Below are 24,215 nucleotides of genomic sequence, written 5' to 3'. Positions count from 1 at the left end.
AGACAAGCTGGATCCCAAGCCGACACCTGCCCGTTTCCCAGCCGCTGGATGGGGCCAGTGGCAGAGCCAGCATCCCAGCCCACGACGTGCTGATGGGGACAAGCCAGCTGACCAGGATCTGTGCCTGCTCAGACCTGTGGGCAATTCAGCGGGTGGGGAGAGCAAGCAGGAGCCAGTGTGCCCGCACAGCACTGGTAGCTCTGCTCATGAGTCCATCTGTCCTCTGCCATCAGCACTTAAAATGGGCAGTGAATATTTTGGGAGTTCTTCACGTCCCTGAACCATTAAGCACGCAGAAATAGCAACAGATTTTGCTTATAGTTACACCTTTCGTATGGGAGATAGCCCGCAGCGTCATGCAGGTCCCGCAACTCCCACTGCGCCTGCAGCACCCGCAGCCTCGTGTCTGGATTAGGGCCGGGTGACAGCGGGGGATGAGCAGGGGGACACGGCGCGTTCCCACCGCACCATCACGCCTGCCAAGCCCACCCGTGTCGGGAGGAGCGGGATGGGACTGGCCGATGGCTGTGCCTGGGGACGGGTCCGTCCCAGTCAGTTTGCCCTAGCTGGTGGCTGGGGCTGGAGGTCTCAGCTGGGTGAGTGCTCACCCCAAGGTCTCCCAGCCCTGTCACAAGCACAGCAGTCTTCTTGTCTGTGTAACAAGGCAAAGAAAGCATTTCTGCAACAGCTGCCACGGGGTGGTGTGAGGGCCACAGACAGGAACAGTCTCCCAAAGGGATCAGATGAATTCCTGGGAGAAATTCCTACCTGCAATCACAGCCACGCCTGGCTCTGGGCATCAGGAAAAACACTGGCAGCGGCTGGTAGGGGCCGAACCTTTGATTTCCACTGGGCTAGAGCTATCCTTGTCCATATGCATGATGATGAATCCCTCCCCAGTCCCCGGGAAGAGGAAAATCCTCGTGGTTAGCTCCAGCCACCACAGGCTGTCGGATGGACCCAGGACGGGTCTGGTGGGGCCCATGCCTCTCCTGCAGCCCTCGCCGTGCGAGTCCCCTCGCATCCTATCCAGCAGCAGAGACCGTACGCATTACCCAGGACAGGTGGAAACAGTCATCATAATCTGCCTTGGCATCTTTTTTTTTAAAAGCAATTTCCTCCCTCTGCCTCTCTGACAGAGCTGGGGAAATATTTAAGTGACCCGTCAACAGTTTTTTCATCTCCCCGTGAAGATGTTTTATCTGATCACGCCTCACCAGCTATTCTTTACATGGCATCTCCTGTCCGCTCCCGCTCCTTCGAGGCTGCCTCAAACAAGACGCGGCCGCCTCTCTCCTCCGCTGCACCCGGGCACTGTGGGGATGCCAGCACCCGTGCAGAGCTGGTGGGTGCCGGGGACCCCCTGCCCTGCCAGTGACGGGATGGGATGGGACGGGACAGCAACACTGGGAGGAAAGCCGGCAGCCCCCGTGCCGAACCATTGCAGCCATGGGACTGCCATGGGTGGCCCAGCCATCTTGCAGAGTGGGGGGCGAGAGGAGCCCCCTCAAGCCCCATCATGGCTTTTAAGAGGCAACAGCACCAACACAGGGTTTTTGTGAATGATTTTCTTGTTCTGCTTTTCAGCCAGAACGGCTCTACAGCAAGGTTGGTGCTTTAACACAGTAATTCTCCGAGCGTAATGAAAGCTGACATTATATCAAACACAATAAAGACTCTCAGTTGATGGAGATCATTCCTGAACACACAAACCCATTAAACTGAAAAAAAAAAATATCAATTCTACACACTCGCCAGCCAAAAGAAAATGTGATTTGTTATCTAAAAGGGGGTTATAAACACAGCTTCAATGCACTTTCTGTGCTGTAATGAAAACTGGGTTTGAAATGGCAAGACGACTGCAAATTAGAGTATTTGATTTTATTTTCTAACTTTTTAGGTAAACCTTCTACAAGGGCAAGTGCAAGGTTACGGCGACGATCTTTCTGTTCTCGGCCGATAAGTAGGATCTGTAATTAAAGAAGGAGAAAAACGAAATGGGGATAAGGAGCTGACGTTAGCCCTTCTAACACCACTTTGAACACAAAGCTCTGCCTGCATTGCCGTGGCAAACCCACAGGAACAGCCGCCAGCGCCCACGTGCGGGGTGGCACAGCCGCTGCTCCCACGGCAGACACGTGCCAGATGCACCGCGGTGGTGCCGGATGGAGCAGCCGGTCGGCAGGGCCCCATGCCCGGAGGGATGCCGCATCCAGGGCTGTACGGCCACGGAGGGGCATCCACCGGCACCGCCACGTTCCCCTGCTTTATCCCTCACCTTTCTTGGGTGGCCGGCAGCACAATCTCTGTTATTCCTCCTGTCCTTCCCCATTTGGCAAACAGTGATCCCGTTTTCCCCGGAGTTTTGTTTCTAATGGAGCTTGAAATTATCTGGGCTTTGTTATTTGCTTGCGTGCTTGCAGACGGGGGTTATGGATGGAGGCAGCGGCGTGGGGCTGCCCGGCGCCCGTTCTCCCTCTGCCACCTCCGTGCACACCACCGCACCCCAGAACCACCCCTGCTGTGCCCAGCAGTTAAACCCTGTCCCCAGCAGCTCTTACATCTGCAGCTCAATGTATAGCTATTTTTTTTTTCCCAAGAAGAAAGGGCCTGCTGGGCTCTGACCCTTCAAACGCCCCTTTCCTCTCCTGAAAGGTGGGAGGCAGGGGGGCAGCAGGTGGAGGAAGAGGGGAGCTTCCCAGTGTAGCAATGGAAAATGCAGTGAGGAAGAAGAACTGGGAGAAAAACAACAGTAATAAACATTTTATGAAGCAGAAAATGGCTTATAAAGAAGTCAACTTTTAAAGGCAATTTATATAATCCTGCCAAGCACACATAAATGTGGGGATGGCTCTCTGCAGCTTCAGAGTGTCCCTTAAAGGGATAAATAGCTCCAGCAGCCCCAGCAGACTGACACGCAGTGATGACGATGCCCTGGGACGCATTTCACGGCTGGCGGCACAGGCCAGTGCCTTTGACGGCATCCCCCAGGTCAGCACGGCCTCTGCTCCCGTGCGCTGTGGGGGTGCGGGACACCCGAGCCCCTGCTGATGGTGCTGGGATGGGGCTGAAGGCCTGGAAAAGAACCCAGGATACTAGAAAACCCTGGAGGAAAGCGGAGCACGTGGGTGGAGAGGAGGTGGGAGAACACAGAGCTGGCTGGGATGCCTGACGGGCAGCATGGCAGCTTGTCAGCGAGGATGGATACAAAGGATGGCAGCAAAAAACTCAACATGACCTTCCAGCAATTTTATAGATACATTTTGCAGGTCCCTCCCCTGAGCAGGGTGGCAAACAGAGGATGGAAACCTGGTAAACAGCATCGCAGTGTGGGCTGCAGCCCTGGCACCTCCATCTGCTCCTGGGGATGGTCTGCACGCGGGGCTCAGCACCCCTGCCACGGCTGGGGGACAGGGCTGGGGACATCCAGAACAGGGGGACAGCCCTGATGTCCCTCGAGGGACAGACCCCTGTCGCTCTGCACAGAGTGGAGCCAGCCTGTTGCGGTGGACCCCCTGCAGAGCCCTGGCTGCAAGCCCGGAGGCCAGAAGCTTCTCACTGGGAAAACCGGGAGCTTTTTGGGGTCTCTTATCATACCAGTGCCAGGCGGTCGCACTGCCCCATGGTGGGAGCCCGCCCCGTGGCAACCGGACCCAGCGCTCACTTTTCCGGGGCTCCGCCAGCCTTTGCCGGTGGGTGAACGTGCATCCCCGAGAGACCCTCGCTGTGCAGGCGGGGAAGGGCATGGCCTCTTCCCCCTCCAAATCACCGAGGGTGATACAACGGCCCCACACCGCAGCCTGCCCCGCTGTCCCCTTGTCCCTGCCCACCATGCCACCCTGAGCTGCCACCCGGCCCTGAGGTGAAACAAGCTGGAGGGACAACGTGAGGGGTGGCCCAGGTTGCCACTGCATGGGTGACCTTGGGGACAAGACTGTTTTTGGCCAAGGAAAGTGCTCCGGTGTCCAGGGGAGCTCTGGGGATATGCAGGGACATGGCCCCGGCTTGGCACGGCCGGGAGACACAGGAGGCCTGAGGGTGGGCGAGGACAAGGAGCAGCGACAGGGCAGGACAGCGTGGGGCAGGAGGGGTGTTTTGGGAACAGGGAGATGCTTTGCAAAGCCCCCTGAGGTGAGAAGCTGAACTCAACCCCTTCAGAAAGGCCAGAATGGCCAGCGTATGGCTGGGAACACCAAAAAGAGGCGAGAAAAAAGAAACTTTCCCTGTAGAGATGGGTCGTGAGTGATTGCTCAGCAGCATCCCAGCCGCTCGGGCTCCTGCTCCTGTTTCATTTTCCCCCGGACTTCCATAGCAACCCATCTGCAGCGAAGTTTAATGGGGCTGCCATTAGCACTAATGCAGCGCAAACACTCAGCATCTGCCGGCGCGCCTTCAGATGGAAACACAAAAATAACCGCGCTCGCCACAATCTGTCATCGACTCCGGCGCAAGGTTAGGACGCGACACGCTGGGAGAGGAGGGGATTGCTGCGGCCAGAAGGAACAAGCTGCTCCGTGGGAAGGGAGGAGAGGAGGAGCTGAGGATGCTGTGCTGCCGCCTTCCCTGCCCGCTGCCCATGCCAGCACCAGTGACAAGCCGGGGGCAGCGGCAGAGCCAGTGCTGCACGCAGGTCTGACCGTGCCCTGCCATTTTACGGGTGAAGGACGGCAAAAGGAGGTTCAACCCCAGCAGTGAGGGCCATTTACACAGCCCCTCCGTCCCTCTGCTCTGCCCGGGAACCAGGGCCGATGCCGGCAGGGCTGAGGCAGGCAGGGCCTGGCAGGGCTGCCTGCTCGCGGGGAACAAATGCCCAGCGCCCTGGGTGCTGTGCGCAGAGCTGGGCCAGTCCATCAAGTGTCCCAGCCGGGTCTGGGCTGTCCTGATAAAGCTGTGGCGAGCCCTGCGGTGACGCATCGCTGCACATTGTTTCTGGGTGACTCGCTCCTAATTACCTTGATTAAGTGGTTGCAAACAGTGCTATTAAAAATATTTTTTCTACGAAAGTGGATTTCTGGAAGGTTTGTGCCATGAATGGCAAAACGAGCCAAAAGCTCCCCAGCGCTACAGCCTTTCCTGGCATGTTTTGTATCCCGGCTGTTATCTCCCTCGCCACGGAAGGCAGCTGGGTCTGGATGGAGAGGGAGCTCTTTGGGGCTGCAGAGGGGTCCTCAGCAGGAGTCCCCGCAGCACGGCAGCTGCCCGTGTCTGTGGCCCAGGGGATGAGCAGAAGCACTGAAGACTGCTGCAAAACACCGGGATCTTGCTCCAGCTCTGCCCGTGCCCCGGCCACAGGGCATCCACTCCGGGGTGCCAGCCCAGCGTGGGGTGCATGGGGCCACCACGATGCCCCTGGGGTACCCAAGGCCAAGCTTTGGGTGCTGCTCGGGGATGAGCTGCTCTGGGGCTCCTGACCCCAGAGGACACACAAGATCAGGCCAGCACTAGGGATGGAGATGAGAGCCTGTGGGAGATGCCCGTGGCTTCCCTGGTGCTACTCCCAGCCTCCCCTGGGAGCCCTGAGCCTGCAGCCAAGGTGCTGGCGAGGCACCGGTGTTGGCATCAGACAGTGCCCACACCAAACCTTGTTATCCTCTTAACCTCCCCGCCACCGGCCTTCCAGAAAGGTGACAGTAATTCAGCAGCGCTATCATGCAGAAAGGTCTCGGTGACTGCTGGTGTCAATGACAACTGTCTGCTGGATGGGAGGGCCAGCGGGGACACCTCACCTCTCCTTACCGAGGCTGCTTCTGCTAATGATGGGAAGACCCCTGCGAGCTCAGCCTCGCTGGGTGCCTACGGGACACAGCTCCTGGGGGGACAAGAACCAGCCACGAGGGTCCACCTCACGCCGGCCACATGGCAAACGAAAGCCAAGCCAAGCAGGTCGACACCTTGCCTTCTCTTCTGCTCCTCCCGCCTCTTCCTCTCCACACCAAACCCTGGTGACCATCGCCAACGGCAGGAGGGTCTACAGGAGCAGGATGTGGCTCCAGGTCCTCATCTCCTCTCCTCTCTGAGCAGATCACGGTTGCAGACAGAGAAATACCCCCCAAAACACACCAGCAAGGCCTGGCAGCGGGGCTGTCCCCAGGCTGTCCCCTTGGCGACTACTTGGGGGTCCCCAAGGCCGGGCAGGATCTGGCCCAACCCGGAGGAAGGGTCTGGGAGGCTCAGGAGTATTTTTTATTGTAGACTCCATTTGCACTGGAAGGAAAACAATCTTTCCTTCCTTTTATATTATTGTTATAATTTGAGAGCATTTCCAGACAGAATCCTTCGGGTTCCCGCTGAGCGCTATCACTGCCAGAATTACAAAGTCAAATGCAATCATTAAACCCACATCTTCCCTCTCCCAACCCAGACTGCTCCCTCCCCCAGAAACAGCCCCCACCGCAACCGCTGGCAGGTGCCACGGACGAGCCACCGTTGCCGTCACCCCACGCGAGACCCCGCTCGGCACCAAACCCGCCAGCTGCCAGAGATGGTGGGGGGGTAAGAGTCTCCCTGGCCCCCAAACCCTCAGCGCTGAGCCACCAGCTCAATCTTCACCTCCTGCCTTCTCGCTACGCGTGTGCAGGCTGAGGCAAGGCTGGAAACGAGCTCAAAATCGCTTCATTTGCTCTCATTAGTGCTGGCAGGTGGCGGTGCCGGGGCCGCCTGCGTGCTGAGGAGCACCGCACGGCCAGCGGTAACTCACAAGGGAGGGAGGGCAAGGAGGGGAGGAAGAGCTGAGGGATGGGAGCAGGGATGGGACAAGGAGCCAATTCCTGTGCCAGGAGTCATCCCTGAGGCCGGTGCCTCTGCGGAGCTCAGCGTCCAGGAGGGAAGGAGGTGAGAGCGGCTGGGCCGCGCGCGGAGCCTTACCCGGATGTTGTCCTGCCAGTGGTGAGCCTTCTGGAACTTCTCCGCTGCATTGGCAAGTCTCTGCAAAACAAGCAGGAGAGGAGAAGTGAGAAAAAACGGGGAAAGCAAGAGGAGCCGGGCATTGCCCACGTCAACCCGGGACCGTGGCAGCACCTGCCATCCCTCTGTTCGGGGGATCCCCCAGGACCCTGCCGCCCCTCCGCCACGCAGGCAGCGGGGCAGGAGGAGGGATCGCAGGCAGCAATGCCTGGAGAAGGACATCCCAGGCACGAGAAGCCGGTGTTTCTGTTTGCTCCTGCCTTTCCCAGAGCAAGCCAGTGCCTCCAGAGGAATTCCTGCCACTTGAACACAACCAGGTCTGAGCCATCGCAGTTTAGCGGTTGTTGGTGTTACCGCTGGAGCCGAACAGGCCCTCATTTGCAGTGCAGGGCAAGGGCTGAACCCAGGTGCCTGCACCGATTGCTCCCCAGCTCTCTGCAGGGCAGGGCAGACCCTTCTAAAATGCTTTGAAAACCCCCTTGAAATGCCCCAGCACCGGGGCCCAGAGATGCGCAGCTCTGCCCACCCAGATTAACCCCTTCACATGCCCGTACTCTCCTTCACCACGTCGCACGCCCAGGGCCATCGGCTCAGCGGCACTGAGCCCATCTGTGACACACCAGTGCTCCCAGGGAGCTGGCGAGCAGGAGAGGAACCAGCTATGAGACGCGGCAGCTCTGCCTGCAATCGCTGCCTGCAGCGGGAGGCTCCGGGGCTGAGCTCCTGGCCAGGTCTCACCCCATGCCAGGGCAAGCACAACCTTCTCCCACTAAAGCGCGTGAGGCTTCCAAGGAGACAAAAGCATCTCCATCCTGATGGCTCCAGAGGCAGCAGGCAGTACGGGCAGGCTGCTGCCCGCGCTGGGGTAGCCAGAGGAACCGGGGCTCGCCAGGAGCAGGATGGGGCGATGCTCAGCACCGGGGCAGCCTCGCTGGGCTCGGGCTCCGCCGTGAGAGGCCTCACCAGCACGGAGGGTACAGCACAGCAGGGCTGGAGACCAGGCAGCCCCTGGGGTACTGACAGTGCTGGGAAAAAGCTGCAATCTGGCCTTTAATGGAGCCAACGGGGACAGACAGGGCAAGAGCTCCAGGCTTTCCAACAAGATCCACTCTGCATCGCTAACCAAATAAAACCAAGAGCAAAACAAGCGACACAGACCTTTCCCTCCATCCCTCGACCAGCCCCAGGCCCCCAGGGGTGCAGGCAGCTGCTTGGGGAGCTGCCTGCCAGGCTTGTATGACCCCATTAGCACCAAAGCCCAGCTGGAGGTAGCACAGGGTCCTGAGCCAGCCCGCGGAGCCGAGGGCCACCCGCACCCCTGGGTGCCGGGCACCCTCACTGCTCGCAGGGGTGCTGGGCTTATCCCCGCAGCCTCGCAGCACCCGGCACAGCCCGCTCCTCACCAGCCGTCAGCTTTACAAGGCTCCCGGGAAATACATGCCGCAGAGGTCTCAGCTCCTGGGGCTGGGTGGCTAATCTGTATGGGGTCAATTGGCCATGAGGCTTGTGAGGCTGTTGCAGCCCAGGAAGGCTCCCTAGTGAGTTAGTGGGAGACGCGTCAAGCAAAGATGTGCCTTACGGCAGGTGCTGCTGCATCGCCTGCTCCGCGTTTCCCTGCACCTCTCAGCAGAACGGGACACGCTCTGCTCCATGCAAGTGATACTGGCAGCCAGAGCACGGGGAGGGAAGGGAGCCCCGGCTGCCTCCAGCCCCCCGAATTGGCTGGGAGGAGGAGGAAGGAGCACTGACAATGGGGCGACATCCTGGGCCAAACCACCACCCCAAATCACTGCCTGGGCAGCACTGCAGAGATGCACATAAGATTCCCAGCACTACTGCACACCCGACTTTCACATTGTGAACCACAAATCCCAGAAAGAAACAGCACTCCTTTGCTCAGTGGGGGTCCGGCATGCCAGCGGGAGCCCATTGGGGTGGCTGTGAAGTCCAGCTACACTCCTGGGAATTTATTTCCCCAGGGCCTAGAGAATGCCTGGCTAGGAGAGCACGCACACACGAGACAACGATCTCCAGAGAGGCGGACAGGAGTCCTGGGCACAGCCACACGTGCCGCAGCCACCGTCCCTGCTGTCACCAGTTCCTCCAGTGCTCCCATCAGCACACAGGGATGCAAAATGCCTCAGTCCTTCTAAGTGGATGCTCAGGGGAAAGAAAGTCCCAAGGCTTCGTGGTGTCTCCTTCACGTGCCTCCGCTGCCTGCAGGAGAGCAGCAGCACCCAGCCCCGGCAGCACCCAGCCCCGGCAGCGCTGCGGGAGCAGGGCCACGATGGCGGGTGCTGTATTACTGGGATCATGGCAAAGCACAGGTACTCAAAAGTAAGGGGATGAGCAGTGAAAGACATCACAGATCTGGCCCTTCCCAGCCAGAGAACATCGCTTGTTCTTATCAGATGTGGGAAAACACATATCCATCACTGCATAATCTCGGCACGCACTGGTGGAAACTTTTCCTGTTTAATCTTTTTTCTTTTTTTAATCTTGATTTCCAAATCAAAGTGCTTGCTTTCAATGGCCAGCATCCGAGGGGGAAGATCAGCTACCAGCTGAGCATTGAAGCAAAATACCTCTGGCTCTGGTGGTGGAGAGAAGAGAATGGGAGACAAGGCATAGCTGCACAGAAAAGCCAAGTAATGTTAATTTTCAGGGCAGTTTTGCAGGGGCTCACCTGCCCAGCCACAGCCCTGCTTCCCCAGAGCCACCTAGAAAAGCTGTGGCCCAATTCTGCACCTCATCCCCCGAAGCTTTTGTGCTCTGGTAATATATCGAGATGGCTGATTAAAGGAGAGCATTTATTCCAAGTTGCGTTTAAGGCAGCGGTGATGAAATATGCATTTTTCTATACTTGATAAGAGCGTGTTTGTTTATTATGGGGCAGGGTAAGATTTATGGACATCTTTAACTATTCATCGCCTTGTGCAAAGTGCCTGGAGGGTTGCAAATGGTGCAGTAAGGGACGGCTACACCCAGGAACGACACTTTGACAGAAGATATTTTTCCTCTGGAAAATGTCAATTCGTCAAAGTCGATCCAGACACAACTTTGTTTTTTAAAAAAAATAAATCCAGATGTTCTTGTTTGATAAATAGCACGTTGCAGGGATGGGGGAGCCCGTGGCAGGATGGCACAGCCACAGCAGGGTGCCGTGCCAGCTCCCGGCCGCTGTCAGATACCCACCCCTGGAGAAGTGCCCCCAGAGCCTCCCAGCTGTTGCTTCTGCAGTGTTTTCCTCGCTAAAGACATTTCAGTCCCGTGACCAAGATGGGGACTGGGAGGAGAGAGGGACCAAGCGGGCGGGCAGCCAGCCATCCCTCCCTCCTCTGCAACAGGGGATCCTCTGCCCGCCTCCATCCCTGTGGGGGGACATGGCTGGAGTGATGCCATGTTGGGGGGCTCCCATGGGAGCAGTCCCGTCCTGTCCCATCCCCGGCTGGTGCTAGAGGGGAGCCCCAGCCAGCCCCTGCCCAGAGATGGGCTGCTGGCATGAAAGCAATGGGTGATCGCTTGCTTTGGGACCCTCCAAAACCGTGGCAACAAGGACAGAGTCCCTGAGGGGACTATCTGGGACAGCTTTGCTCACAAGCAGGACCTGCAGTTGTGTGTTAGGGCCGGGAAGGTGCTGCTGCTCCAACATGCCCTCCCCCCCCGCCATGTCTCCATGGGAAAGGTGATGGGTCTGCTTGGAGCCACACGCTGCTGCAGGATGTCCCCATTAATGCCAAATGAGTTCATCATGAATAATGTTACCGTGATCAATACAGCTCAAGGATTATTTCTAATCCTTAATAATGATTAAACCATTATTTTTCAAGTGTTATAGATCAATCAGTCCATCTCAAGGTGCGCTGCATGCAGGGACTGCGAGATGCCCAGGATGCAGGCAGCGCACCGGGGACCCGGTCAGGGGTCCCGTGCGCGTACACAGCAGCCACCAAAACCTCCTGGGGGCTTCAGACCTGAGGCTGTCAATTGTGTGGTTCCAACAGCAAGAAAAATTAGAGGAATTACCAAAAATAAAGCACGGGTGTGAAATACCTGCAAATTTCCAGCAGGCTGTGGTGCAGGGACTGTCCTGGCCGTGGCAATTTAAGGAGCGCACTTTTTTCCCCAGAAGTCACTGAGGGCTAAGGACAGGAGATTTAGAGGTTGAAAACACTGAATTGAAATGACTCTGCAGGTCATAAAAGGCCAGCAGAAGATTTACAAGGGATTGGTGTCTGGAAATCCCGATGGCGGGGTCTGCGAGGGGGAAGGTGCTGCGCGGGCTTTATCATGCCTCGGCGCAAGGGAACCTTTCGTATTCCGCATGGTGCTCCTCTCTGCCTCGCTGCTCACCCAGGCAGATCCATCACGAGCTCCCTGCTCAACCCACTGGCTCACCGGGGATTAAGGAGCCTCGGGGACGGCACGGACTCGGGATGGGCAGGCGGCGGTGAAGGTGGCACAGCCGGGTGCACGCTCTCCCTCCTGAAAGCCACGCGGGAAAGGAGAGGGGGGACGAGGTGGGTGACCTTCTGTCTGCCTAGAGGATGGCACCTCCAAAGACACGGCTGCTGTTTTTCCCCCACTTTGCTCCAGGACCTCGCTTCTCAGCCCCAATCACCCACAAAAGCTCACCCACCCCACCTGGAACATGGCTCACCCACATGTGCTAGTCCACGGCGGCACCTTTTGGGGGGCAGCTCGTCTGATGCCCAGAAGCTGCTGGGAGCGAGGTGGTGGGAAACGCGCTGAGCATCGGAGCTGGCACAGGCGGGGACCGCAACCTCCCCTCTCGGCGGAGGGGACCGTCCCTGCTATCAGCATCCCCACTGCTTGACGGGACAGCGTGCTGGGGGACTGTCCCCGATGTAGCAAGCACCCAAGGGTGCTGCCCACCTCCTCCTCCTCACCCCTTCTCCCCCATTGCAGCCGGGGCTCTCCTGCATTGCTCCAATACTTTTACACAGCGATTTTCCAAGGGAAACTGGTCCAATGCTTTGCTAAATCTCTCTTCCCAGCCCCCACGTGGCAATAAGTATGCCCTGGCTGTTCCCGCCTCAGTCAGATCAGTGGGTTTAACTTGGGAGGCAGCGGAGCAGAGACCAGAGCAGCACAGGGAGGCCAAAGGCCAAGGTTGGATTTATAAAACAGGATTACAGCAAAAACCCTGCAAAAGGAGACCGAGCAGCCCTGCGTAACAGCAGCAACACCGCCCCTGTGTCCCAAGCCTCCCCACAGAAATAAAGCACCCCACGTCTGTGCCAATTCTGGGGGATGCTCCTCAGGGAGCCTGGGATAGTGTCCCCGGCTTCTCCCCGCAGCCGGTAAGGAAGGGCCCAGCTATGGCCCGGCACGCAGCGGCTGCATGTGCCCAGGGATATTTGCTCCAAGGCAGAGCGGCTCCTGCTAAGCCTTCATTTAACTTCCCTCCGCAGGGCTGTTATCACCCTCATCTCAGCGCCTTCCCCAACGGCGTGAAGTGTATTAACCTCCCCGCACCTGAGCACACAGCTGGAAGGAGAGATCTTTGCTGGAGATTAAAACAGCCCCGCGCTACTGGGCCAGAGAGCTCCACGCGGCATCTTATCATTCCAGCTCTCCTCCCAGAGCAAGAAAACACAGGTGAAAGGTTAAGACGAGAAGGTGAAAAACAAACACACATGACAAAGTCAAGCCACCCAAGCCCCAGGCAGGAACACCCCCTGGGAGCTGGTTTTGCAGCTCTTCCTCCTCCACGATGAAGGAACATGAAGGAATGAGGATGGCACCAACCCTCCCTCCCTGGACAGGGCACCCTGAAACTGCATCTGTCACTGCAGAGCATCTGGAAAGGCGAAAGCCCGCTCCACGTGCTTCACGCACCTCCATCCCTGTCTGCCTGGGTGCATCAGAGCAGAGGGCACCTTCTCACAGTCCCACCTCCTGCCACCAGCTCCGGGGTGCCCCCACCCTGGCTCTCCCTCTCGTCCCCAGCCCTTCTTCTCCCCATTCACTGAACTTGCTGCACGCACCCCCCTAAGCAAACCCTAACGGCACGGCGTGCGCACCGCCATCAAAAAATGATCAACCGGCGACAAAAGATGACAACCCCCTTATATACACATAAGGAATATAAATCTTGAGTAAACACTGTAAAGCAGCGAAGCATCTCATCCTGTAATAATCTCCGAGACAGTTGATCCCAGGGCTCTTATTACCCCCGCAACCGTCATCTGAAATCCAGTCGGCAGCAGGCTCAGCCACAGCTGAGTATTGATCAAGGAGGCAGCTTCAAACATGCTGCAGCATTTTTCTTTCGGAGCACTAACTTGTTTGTCAATAACATGTTTGTCAATAACTCCCTTGGCCATGCGGAGGGAAAGGGATGGCCGGAGCCCGTCTCTCCTCCTCTCACGCCTGGCTCCAGCCCGTGCCCGAGGGAGGATGGAGCTGGAGTCGGCACTGGCTGCTAATGCCCTCCTGCCTGTGGGAGCGCAAATAAAGCCCCAGTGAATAGTAAAGAGAGGGTGGTAAATCCTCCAAGGGCTTCCAGACCCTGGTGTCGTACCAGCCGGTGCTTGCTGCAGAGGACCGGCAGGGCGGTGAGCGGGGTGACCCCTCTGCAAGGCCAGCCCCGCCAGCAGCGAGGGTTACAACCACAAACCTGGAGCATACCCAGAGCCAGAGCCACTGCAGAACCCATGCACGGCAGTGGCACCGCCAGCACCTGGCCCTGGGAGCCTGGGACAAGCCCCAGAGCCACAACTTTCATCATTTTACTGACCATTTCAGTAACTCATAGCTCTGCAGGCCAGCAGTGCGTGGCTCTTGTTCCCCTGCCAGCATCTGTCCCTGCTCCTTCTCCTCCAGAGCCACAATTTTTACCGGTAAGAAACACCATCACCAGTCCTAACAAGCACAGGGAGGGGAGGAGTGAAACATCCCAAGCAGAGAAGTACCCATGTGTTTGCAGGGGCAGGGTGGGGAGGAAAGGGAGACTCGCTGTCTGGGGCATTTCTCCTACCCCAAAATATCGCTCAGGCCTCCAAAAGAGCTTAACTTCTTGCAAACGGAAAAGCACCAAGGGCAAAAGGACAATGCAGCTAACCAGGCATCCTATGGCACGAGCCTTCCCTGACGTTCTCTTCAGTTCTCCTCCCCTTGGAGAAAAGCCCCTCTCTGTTACCCCTCTCCTGGTGTTTCTGCCCTCCACGAGGGCTGACATTTGCTTTCCAAAATCACAAGTAGACAGCAGCTCTGTCCTGGCTCCCCGTCGCCCTGACTGCTCCCCATGAGGGGAGGAGGAGGGCGGGGGGGCTGTGCCCTGTGCCCCCACGGGGACACCTGCCCCTGGGGACCAGCAATAGCAAAACCTCAGCTGAGCTGCTCAGACCCTCCTCGGCTCCTGTTTTCACCGATCCAATGCCAAACAACCACTGCCTCATCCCTCCTGGGGGAGGAAGGGCAAACACTAGGGTGCAGGATCTGTCCCCACCTCCACCAGCAGTGAGACAGAGACATGGGATGCAGGATGGACAAATGGGACCAGGTATAGGCAGGCGCAGGCAGGCTTGGCCTCTCTCACTGTCCCCTTGCCCTGCGCAGAGCCAGCAGGACCATTTGGCCACACTGGCATCGCTGCTTCCCGCATCCTCCTGCCTTTCACGCTGGACGTATGGCAACAAACCCTCCTCCTGTGCTAGATATGCCTTTAAACTGTACTGCTAAATGCCATCATGCTTAAGCCCTGCTGGAAGGTGCTTTTTGCCCAGCTTCGGGATGCAGGTGGTCCCTTGGGAAGCCAAACCAGCCACACGTGCCTCCTCTGTTCAGGACCTGAGAAAAAGCACTTTCCGCTGTCCCCTTTGCCACGCTATTTGCAGTCACAGTACCCTTCTGCATCTTCTGCACTTGATGGAGAAGAAAGCAGGGACCTCTGCTTCGAGATCCCAATAGTCAGCCAGCAGAAGAGCCGAGCAGGAGGCTTCAGCTGCTCTCCATGCTGCCCTGGTCTGCCCCTGGCCAGCAGTGTGGGCTGGAACGGTGCTCCAAACAGCTACATTCTGCCATGCAGCTTGAAAAAGGCAGAGGTGAGAAACTAGAGGATATTCCCCAGCAAGTCCAAACTAGGGCAAACACTGCAAGCCTCTGAGATAGGAGAGGTGATAACGGAGGATGTGCTCAGCCAGGCCAGTGCTCTGACAGCCAGCACTTGCTGTCCCTCAGCCACAGGAGCAACCTCCTCCGTCTCAGCCTGATCCAAACTCATCCCTGGGGCTAGCAGGCAATACAGCTGCTGCAGCAAGCTGCCATCGGGACCCTTATTTTCATTTCATTAGCGTCGCCAAGAGGAAGAGGACTCAGGACTGCACATCAGCCATCCTTTTCGCCTTTTAGGCAGTATTTGATGGTGAGAAGAAAACTAAGGATGTAAACAGCTTTTCAAAGGCTGTCCCAGGTGATAAATCCAAGCCCAGCAGCTTTAAATCGTGCTCATTTCACACCTCTCGCTCTCTTCTGGAGCATCAGCTCACAAGATGAGCAGGGCAGAGAAAGCCCAGTCTGTTCCTGACGGAAGTTCCTCCCACTTCCATAGTAGTGAGACCAGTTACAGCTTAACTGGTCTTAAATCACCTAAACAAAACCCTGGCTGGCAAGGAAGAAAGTCTCTCTTGGGATGAAGCTGGAATATTGATAGCTGGCTCCCAGGAGGTGCTGAAGCGCTGGGGCATGTCAGCAGCATCCCAGAGGGGTGATGGATACAAACCACCCGACAAACATGGCTCCGGTACTGTTTGTCGGCTGCAGGTGGGACTGATGTGTCCCAGCGGTGTCAGGGCTGCCCAACTTCAAGGCTGCCCATCCCAGTCTGAGCGCCCCGGTAATTGCAGCACCGCTGCTACCGGGAGGGCTGCCAGCTGCCCTCACCAAAGCTAAAAGCCTGGCAAGCACTGCTACCCACGGCTCTCGTCATCGGCTGCTTTGGGGACAGCTAATGCCAGGGACCTGCTGTGTGCTCCGTGGCACCGGCACGGTGGGGATGGGGCAGGTGAGCTACTGGGCACAAACACGGCATCCTGGCACAGTGCAGTGGGTCTGTCAGAGCTCTGCCACAACTGGAAGGGCTTGGGTACTGTCTCCTGTGGTTCTCATCTGCTGGGTGACGAGCTCGCTTGCTGCACAATGAGGTTTCAGATGACCAGAAATAATTCAGGTCAAGATGCGTTTGCTAGAAGGTCAGGGCTGGGGAAATGTGACAGCGGGAGATTCACCAGGCTGCGGAGGAGGAGATGGTGCTGCCCCGGGGCTTCTTCTCTCTCTTTTTCCCCCTGTACCAGCAGCGCGCTGTGGCTCCCACAATGGGCGAGCGGTGGGGTTGGCAGGCTGGAGGGACATGGCTCCCACGAAGGCTTTCGGGAGACGGCGCCTTAAGGCACGAGGTCCCAGGGCAGCTTCAGCTTCTGTGGTGTCAGGAGGGTCAGCAAACATGTTAGTTGGCATCTCAGCCCACTGCTCCAGCCCCACCTCCTCCTCATATAAACTCCAATCGTTCAATCCAATGGCGCTCCCTAACCACACTCAAATAATCTGCAGAGATCCAGTTACGATCATGAAGCAGGACCTGTCACAGTTCAAAATCCATTACAATAACCAAAAGGCATTTCAGCGGCAATTATAAGAGATAGTTTCACTTAAAAATCAATTTTACTGAGAGCTTGGGGGAACGGTTTTTTTAAAAAATAATGAAAAAAAAAAAAGGAAGTGATACAGCTTGCCACTTGGGCAGGAGAAGGAGGAATTTGCCCAGCCAGGGCTTAGCAGCCAGAGACTCCAAAGAAAAAAGATAGAATCCTTCCTTATCCTTATTACTCCTTATTTTGGAGAAAGAAGTCCCATGTTAAGATGACAAGAAGTTCAGGGAGCGGCTCTCCCTCCCCTGCCGGCGCTCCACTTGGTACCAAAAACAGTGAATGAAGCTCCCGTGAGATGCAGGAGGGCATCCCTGGGAACCCAAAGCGCAGCCGGCCATCATGCCTGCATCCCAGCAGTCCCCTGGCTCCCCGCTCCACAGGGATGAGGCCTTTGTGCCTTTGAAATCCCCCCCTTTAGCTCTTTGCCTTTCATTCAAGCGGAAGCTATTACAAAGTTTGCACTGGAAACCACTTACAATCGATTTATTTTAAGGCATCACCTCTTGCTGCGCCGTGATGTGCGAGCTTTAAAAAGCACCTCGTTTATTATCTGCTGCCACGTGGGGATTTCCATATGGCACATCACGGCGCAGTGAGAGCTCCTCTGTTATTAAGTTTTTATGGTAAGGCAGATTTTCAGCACACAGAAATCCCCCCAGAATGCACCAAAATGTCACCACCCCATGCCCCCAGCCAGCCCCAAGAGGAGCCCCCAAAACTTCCCGGCTTGAAACCCTCCAGAGACACACGTGGCATCTTCCTCGAGTCCCCCAGTGCCACCAGCAAATGCTCCCACAGCCTGAAAGGGGTCGGGCACGCTGATCAGTAACTCGGGCCCCCACTGCCACCGCAACATAAATGTGACCAGAGCAGTTTAAATTGCCAGTTTAAAACACGAAAGAAAAGCAACTGCAATGCAAAAAAATCCTGTTAAAGACTTTTTAGTGGTGTTTTGCTCTAAGAAAAAGCACCATAGTTGGAACCAGCTTTGCTCAAACTTTCAGAAAAATGGCAGTCAAGCCCCAGCAGCTCCAGGCACCGCGGGGAAGTTTCGGGGAGGTGGAAGCTAGCAAGCTCAGCAGATCACCAAATAGTTCTTCCCAATGCGACAGCTCACAGTGACCCCAATGCTCATCCATCTACCCCCGGCATTTCCACGGGGCAAGGAGTAGCCTCCCAGCTGCCAGGACCCATTTCCATCCCTTTGGGACATCTACCTCCACCCTTTCTGCCATGGGGACAACACTGACAGCACCCAGGTGGAGCACTCAGCAGGGTCCAGGGCTTTCCCAGCACCCGTGGCCAGCAGCATGTGCAGCCCTGCCCTGGGAGCAGGAGGGCTTGTGCCACAGCAGAGGGGGAATGGCAAACAAGAAGGAGGAGATGAGATTGAGCATAGAAAACGCACTATCGGAGGGGTGAATGGTGCCCTTGAAGACCTGAGAGGAAACTACCATGAGCAAAGCCTCCCAAGGAGGACCCGTGGCTTTGGATGCTGCAAACAGGAGTGGATGGAGCAGCAGGATGCAAGGCAGAGCCTCGGAAGGGGCTGGGCAGCCTCTCGGCACTTACCTATCACTGCGGTTTCACAACTATTGGACGTAAAGATGACCCGATAACCTATCAAGCACATTATATGCTTCATTTTGAAAGTCCGTTATTATGAATTTACATGACGGAAATGTAAGAAAAGGCTTCTGGAGTTTGACTTAGCCCCCAAACATTGGCGATGCTGGCACTGCCACTGCACCAGGAACACTCACACCCAGCAAACGGGGAAAACCAATAAACTGCCCAGGGACGTAACACACAAATCTCAGGCCATTTCCCCATCCTAGCCTTGTTTTGCCAGGGCAGTTATTCCCCTCTCCCAAGTGACGCAGGAGGATCAGCTGAGCGGCCCTTTGCGCTGATGGGATCATTCAGACTTTTCACCCCAGTGTCCAGGTTTGCAAAAGGATCATGCACGCCTTTTTGAGATCAAGGTGCTCGCTCACCCTCTCTTGGCCCTTCAGCCTCTTGCTCTTCAGTAAAGCTCGAAGCTCAAGCTCTTCAGGCTTCGTTGCTCTTTGGCAAGATGTCCCAACGTGCTTTCCCACTCCTTTGCCTCCTTGTTCAAAGCCCCAAATCCTCAAGCAGTACTTCCCTTCAACCCCTACCCCTGTGTTGATGCTTATGGACGACAAGACAAATCCAGGCTGCTGGTCTGCTGCTGTACTGATGGAGCGGGATTGTTGTTGCTTTGGTTTTGCCCTCCATTCACCTATTCTTTCTTGTCTGGAGCCTAAAATTTCAGCGTTGTTTGACTCTGCATTTTTACAGCACAGCAAGCCCAACTCCTGACCCACCTTCCTTGGTGTTACGATAAAAGAAGGAACCAAACAGCAGCAAACCACCACCATGGATGCAAGGGGGTTTGATGGCCACCCTTGCGTCCAACACCCAGCCCAACCCCTGGCAGGAGATGCGTTCACTCGACTTCACCCTGTGTCTCTCCATTTCCTGGCTTCCACAGATGTTCCTTTAATTTAATTTTTCCAGAGAGTTTCAATAGAGACCCACTCCTGACTCCATTATTGTCTTTTCATTTCTTTCCTTCCTTCTCTTGGTCCTTTTGTAAGGAGAGTGCTCTTGCTTCCCACTGCAAATCTGGGCATGTAGCTCCTGCCCAGCAGACATGGTCCCCAGAAAGCGTTGATGCTAATAAAGCCCCCTGTAATGAGAGCTCAGCTGCCCTCCCTCTCCTTCGGCAAGCATGATTGCCTTCCATTCTCACGGCAGATAAAGAGCCACTGAAGCCAAGGAGAGGGACTCAAAGCGCATTCACTCACCACTACACCCATTTCTTGGACTTCATCTTTATTCATTTTGTCTGAGACGTGCCCTCACTGCAGACCAGCCCCCTGAGGGGCCTCTCCCTTCCCTGGGGTGCATGGCTCCGGCACAGCTGGAGACCCTGCAGCCCTCCCTTGGGGTCTGCGTTTGTCAGGAGAAATCCTTTCCACCTCAGGTTTTCCCTACGGCAACGCTGGCCTGACCCTGCAGCTCCCCAAGGGCAGCATCACTGCTGGGGAGCCCGCAATGCCCTTCCCTCCATCCCACTCCAGGAGCACGTTTTGGCGTTACTGTTAAACCCAAAACTCAAGACGACTTGACATTTTTTGTTTTAAAGACCAAGGTGGGGGAGGACAAGGCGCGGAAGAGCTCCCCTAAGGGAAAAGCTATCAACTGGAACAAGATTTCAGCAACTACACGTTTCTTGACCTTTTCCACAGTCATATCTTTAATGTTTCATGGATGGATTTGATAAAAAGAAAAAATTAATAAAATAGATTTCATTTTTTAAAAAAGGTCAGGACATGTGTTACAGAGAAAAACTCATTTAGGTCCCTACCTGCCGCCTCGTGGATGCCGAGGAGCCCTCCCCTGCCTTCCACCCGGGGCGCTCCAGCCCAGGCATCCATCTCCCTGCCTTGATTTTCATTGCATTTGGGGTTTGATCTCTTCTGGACTTTTCCTTCCCCTGCCAGACATGGGGTCAGGAACCATAAGCACTCGGAGATGCTGACAAACGCTTGAGAGCCACAAATATCTGGTGGGATGTTGCACATCTAACCTGGAGAGGCAGCCGGTGAGCTCAAACATGGAGAAGATGCTTGTCCAGGCTCCAGCATAGCTTTTCTACCTGCTGCTGCTCAACCTCGGGCCCAAATTCCTCCCCAAATGTCTAAGTAGATGTTGAGACTGTTGCGATGCCCGAGCCACGCACAGCACAGTGGCCAACATCTGCACTCTCTTGCTCACCATGACGGCCATCCTCCTGGCTCTTGCACCCACCCCATGGACATCACCCCTTGCCCCTGCCCATGGACACAAACATGAATCCCACCTGCTGTGTTTGAGGTTGGGCTCATCAGGAACAAGCAAAGCAAAATAAATTCCCCAAGCACAGAGCCAATTCCTGCTGATCAAGATGTTTTAAAAAATAAATGCTATTTAATAGCAGCTCCTTCCCAGCTGGCCCAGTGGCCTGTTCCTGAAGGCTCAGAAACAAAAGCAGCCCGGAGGCCAGCTACAGACATTTGTATTATTAAGCCCACTCTGCAATTAGAGCAGACTTCTGTCTAACTTCTGCCTTCTTTTACCATTCCCTGATTTTTTTTTTATTCACTAAGAACAAAATATAATTCATCAAAGTTTGCAAAAAAATATACAAATTACTGTGATAACATCATACTAAGTTATTAAGTGGTGACAATGGGGGACAATTACAGTATATAGTCCATTATATAGCACTGCCATCGGGATGAATCAAGTAAAATACACGGTGAATGGCGAGGAGCTTATTAACGGGAACATTAGTGTGCCAGAACATAATACCTGCCATTCAGCCAGGGAGTTATTGTCATGCTGGTGCTGGTGGAGACTGGGGACAAAAGTTGTGGAAAGGGCTGGCAGCTTCACTGCACAGTTCAAGGCACCAGCCCCGTGCTGGGGACACTGTGGATCAATCCTCAGCGCTTAAACAGGGGAAAAAGGGAAAAACCTCAACCCTGGGCCACCACCACACAGCATCTCCCTCCAATTCTGCTTCTGGAAGGCCCTAAAGATTTTTGCAATGGGTCAGCCAAGCACAAGCGGACAAGGATTTCCCCCAGCTCCCACCAGCATCTGTGGGAGCATCCTCTCTGTGCTCACCAGCTCCCCAGAGGGCATCTCACCCCTGCCTTTTGGGCAAGGGCGGCTCCACCACTGTCAGCAAGGCTTTGCAGGTTTGTTTTTTTTATTTTGAGGCTTCCTCCTGCCCGAGCAGTGCCCGTCCCACGGCAGCAGGGCGGCAGCAAAGCCTTTTCACCCCTGGTCTGTATGGTACCAGCTCACACACAGGATGCCACACTGCGGCCACGGCAGCTCTGCAGCCCGCTGCCCTGCCTGCTCTCACACCCACCAAGCAGTAATATTTTTTTACTTGTAATTTTGAAAGCCCAGCACGAAATTCAGAGAAGGGCAGCCAGATGTAACAGCTTGGTGCATCTGTGAGACCAGCAAAAAGAGGGGCAGTAATGACGGTGCTGAGCAGCACCCAGCACTTCCCCGGTCCTGGAAAGAAAGCCGTGGCAGGGCGCTGCCAGAGCAGCACAGGCAGCAGACAAGCCTCATCCCAGTCCCCTGCCTAGCTCTGAATGGGTGAGAGCTAAAGCAAGGCAGCAAATGCCACCACCCCAGCACAGGGTGCCTGGCTGGCACAGTACTGGGAACACTACGGCAGCAGAGCTGGAAGAGCTGAAGGATAAACCCTGGATACAGCCTACATCACAAATGCACATTTTTTGGAAGGCTTTGGGAGGAAGGAGTATAAAACCCAGCCCAGTTCCCCTGCCGTCGTCTTGGTGATCCCACCAGAGCGTGCCATGTTCTGGCTGAAACATCCCCTGCACCCTGCTTGCTCTCAGTTGGCTGCTCAGCACCAGGTTCAGACATGCCGGTCCCACTCACCGGCGTTTGGCACATCCCGGGCTCCTTTTCACCATCATCTGAGGCTGTCTCTTGCCTGTATGACACCGGGAGATGCAAGAACTAATCTATCTGGGAAGATGCTATTTGTTGGGAAGGGAAGTAAGACACAAAGCTGCATGCCCGCTCCCAGAGCACAGCAGTGAAATTCCTAGATCTGGTTCTGCGCAAGGACTAACCCGTGAGAAGGGTTGGTTTTATGCTCTTCCTTGCAGGCTCTGCAGCCCCCTCGAAGCCAACACACCTGGTTATGGTTTGGGTAGGTCCTGTCCCTTCCCTCTCTGCTGGCCTGAATTTCTTGCCAGTGGTGAAACCCTGCTCTGCTTCACCGGAACCAGCACTGGGTTCCCTGCTGCTCCAGCAGCTCTGGCTTGCTCCTTCTAAGACGTTATTTTTACACTTCTCTTAAAATACAACGCTAAGAGAGGCTTCTTGACTATATTAACATTAGGAATCTAATCAGCAATCAGACAGCTCATAATTTTCTGATTAGCTCTGATTATACTCAATCTTTAGGAATGGAAAAAAAAAGAGGAAAGAGAAAGAAAAAAAAGATGGAAAAATATAAAAATATTCTCTGCTCAGTTTTCCCACCCCGATTCCCTTGACGAGGTACAGAGCCATGGCAGCAGCAGCTCTGCTGTCCCTGGTTAAGCAGGACAGTGCCACGGTGACCTGCTAAGCCAGCGTTGCTCAATAACCCGGTGCCATCGAGCTGCTGATCTTCGTCCTTCCAGGCTTGGCTGGGATGTTGTCCCAGAAAGGGGCTGCTCAGGGAACGGAGAAGACATCAAGAGCGTCAGAGCCACTGACAAACCCAGAGGAGTGTTGTGAGCTCTGCTCTTGGGCCTAACATCTCAGATAATAATACACTAAAAGTCAGGGTAGAAGGATGGCACAGACAAAGAAGATGATGTGCGTGTATCCAGCTGGCTTCAGCCTGGAAGGAGGAGCCTCTCCGGGCAATGAAGAGGAGGCGAGGCTGAAGAATGCTGCGAGATGAGGCCACAGCCACACACCGGCTTGGTAGGAGATGACAAGTGCTTCGTGGCAGCCCAGAGGGAAAGATCCCAAGGATTCAGGACCTGAGGATTGCCAGAAGCTGGGAGGCAAATGAGCAAATGGCCTGAAGACCCTAGGGCAGGAGCAGAGGATGCCCCCCAGCAGGCAGATTTACCTGCAGACCAGGCAACAGGAGCTGGGACGCCATCCCAGAGCAGGCTGCTCCTCCGAGCATCTCCAGCCTCTGACAACAGCAGCAGGGAGGACCGAGGGGAATCTGAGAGGTGTCAGGTCTCCAGCATCACCTGGCCAGGGTGTCTGGGACATGGCTGGGCACACAGCAGATGTTGGTGGGGAGCTTGGGGAACAGTCCTGCTTGGCCTGCCTCCACCCCTGCCAAGGGACCTCGGAGGACAACTTTCTTGCTGGGCTTTTCTGAAGGAGGAAAAGGGGATCTGCTGGTGCTGAGCCTCACAGCTGCAGCTGGGAGGAAGGAAACCGAGGAACAAGCCAGAGGAAGGAGATCTAAACCAACCTCTGTAACAGAGTTAATCAGTCGCGCATGCTCTGCGTAGGAGATTCACTCCTGACTGCAGCAAGCGATCGGCTGATGCTGTCAAGCATGAGATTTAATTATTTGTATCATAGCCACGGCCTGCATAACTACAAATGATATTAATGGTCATAAAATTGTCCAGCTGGCTCTTCAAACCTGCCACCGCACCGACTCACTGCCTCCCACGGCAGGGACTCGCCGCCTTGCACGGACCACTCGCACCGTGGCACAACCGGTGACAAACCCCATCCACCGAACATCGCAGCAGACAGACGCCATCTGGAAGGGCCATGCCACGTCCACCCAGGGTCACTGAGCACAGAGCGTGCGCTTCATGTCTTGAAGACAGCCTCGATAACGAGAGGTGCTCCGTCACAGTCCTGGCTAGCCACGTGTTCGCATTGGCTTAGCTGAACTTCCGAAGAGCCTTGTGCCTGCTCGCAGGCTGGGCAGCCGTTGTACTGGGGAAGAGATGGCAGCACCAGCTCCCTCCAAGCTGCTTGCTTTTGCTCCAGGCTGCTGCTCAGACCCGCTGGCAGAGCTGCCCAGTGAAAGCACTGCTCCTCACC

General features: G+C 55.8%; 1 protein-coding gene across 3 annotated transcripts in view; it reads right to left on the bottom strand.

The window, feature by feature from the left end:
• The window catches only part of CACNA2D2 (calcium voltage-gated channel auxiliary subunit alpha2delta 2), a 226,119-nt gene that overhangs the window by 37,284 nt on the left and 164,620 nt on the right, over positions 1 to 24,215 (bottom strand). For all 3 annotated transcript variants that reach the window (XR_008233640.1, XM_052778011.1, XM_052778012.1), the window contains exon 4: positions 6,865 to 6,924. Coding sequence is in view for 2 of the 3 variants with exons in the window: in XM_052778011.1 (XP_052633971.1) it covers positions 6,865 to 6,924 (60 nt within the window). In the remaining variant the exon portion in view is untranslated. The remainder of the gene's footprint in view (positions 1 to 6,864; positions 6,925 to 24,215) is intronic.

Source organism: Harpia harpyja, chromosome Z, assembly GCF_026419915.1.
Source record: "Harpia harpyja isolate bHarHar1 chromosome Z, bHarHar1 primary haplotype, whole genome shotgun sequence".
In the NCBI taxonomy this organism is placed as follows: domain Eukaryota; kingdom Metazoa; phylum Chordata; class Aves; order Accipitriformes; family Accipitridae; genus Harpia; species Harpia harpyja.
The sequence above is the reverse complement of the archived record's forward strand: the minus strand, read 5'-3'. Positions and strand labels throughout refer to the sequence as shown.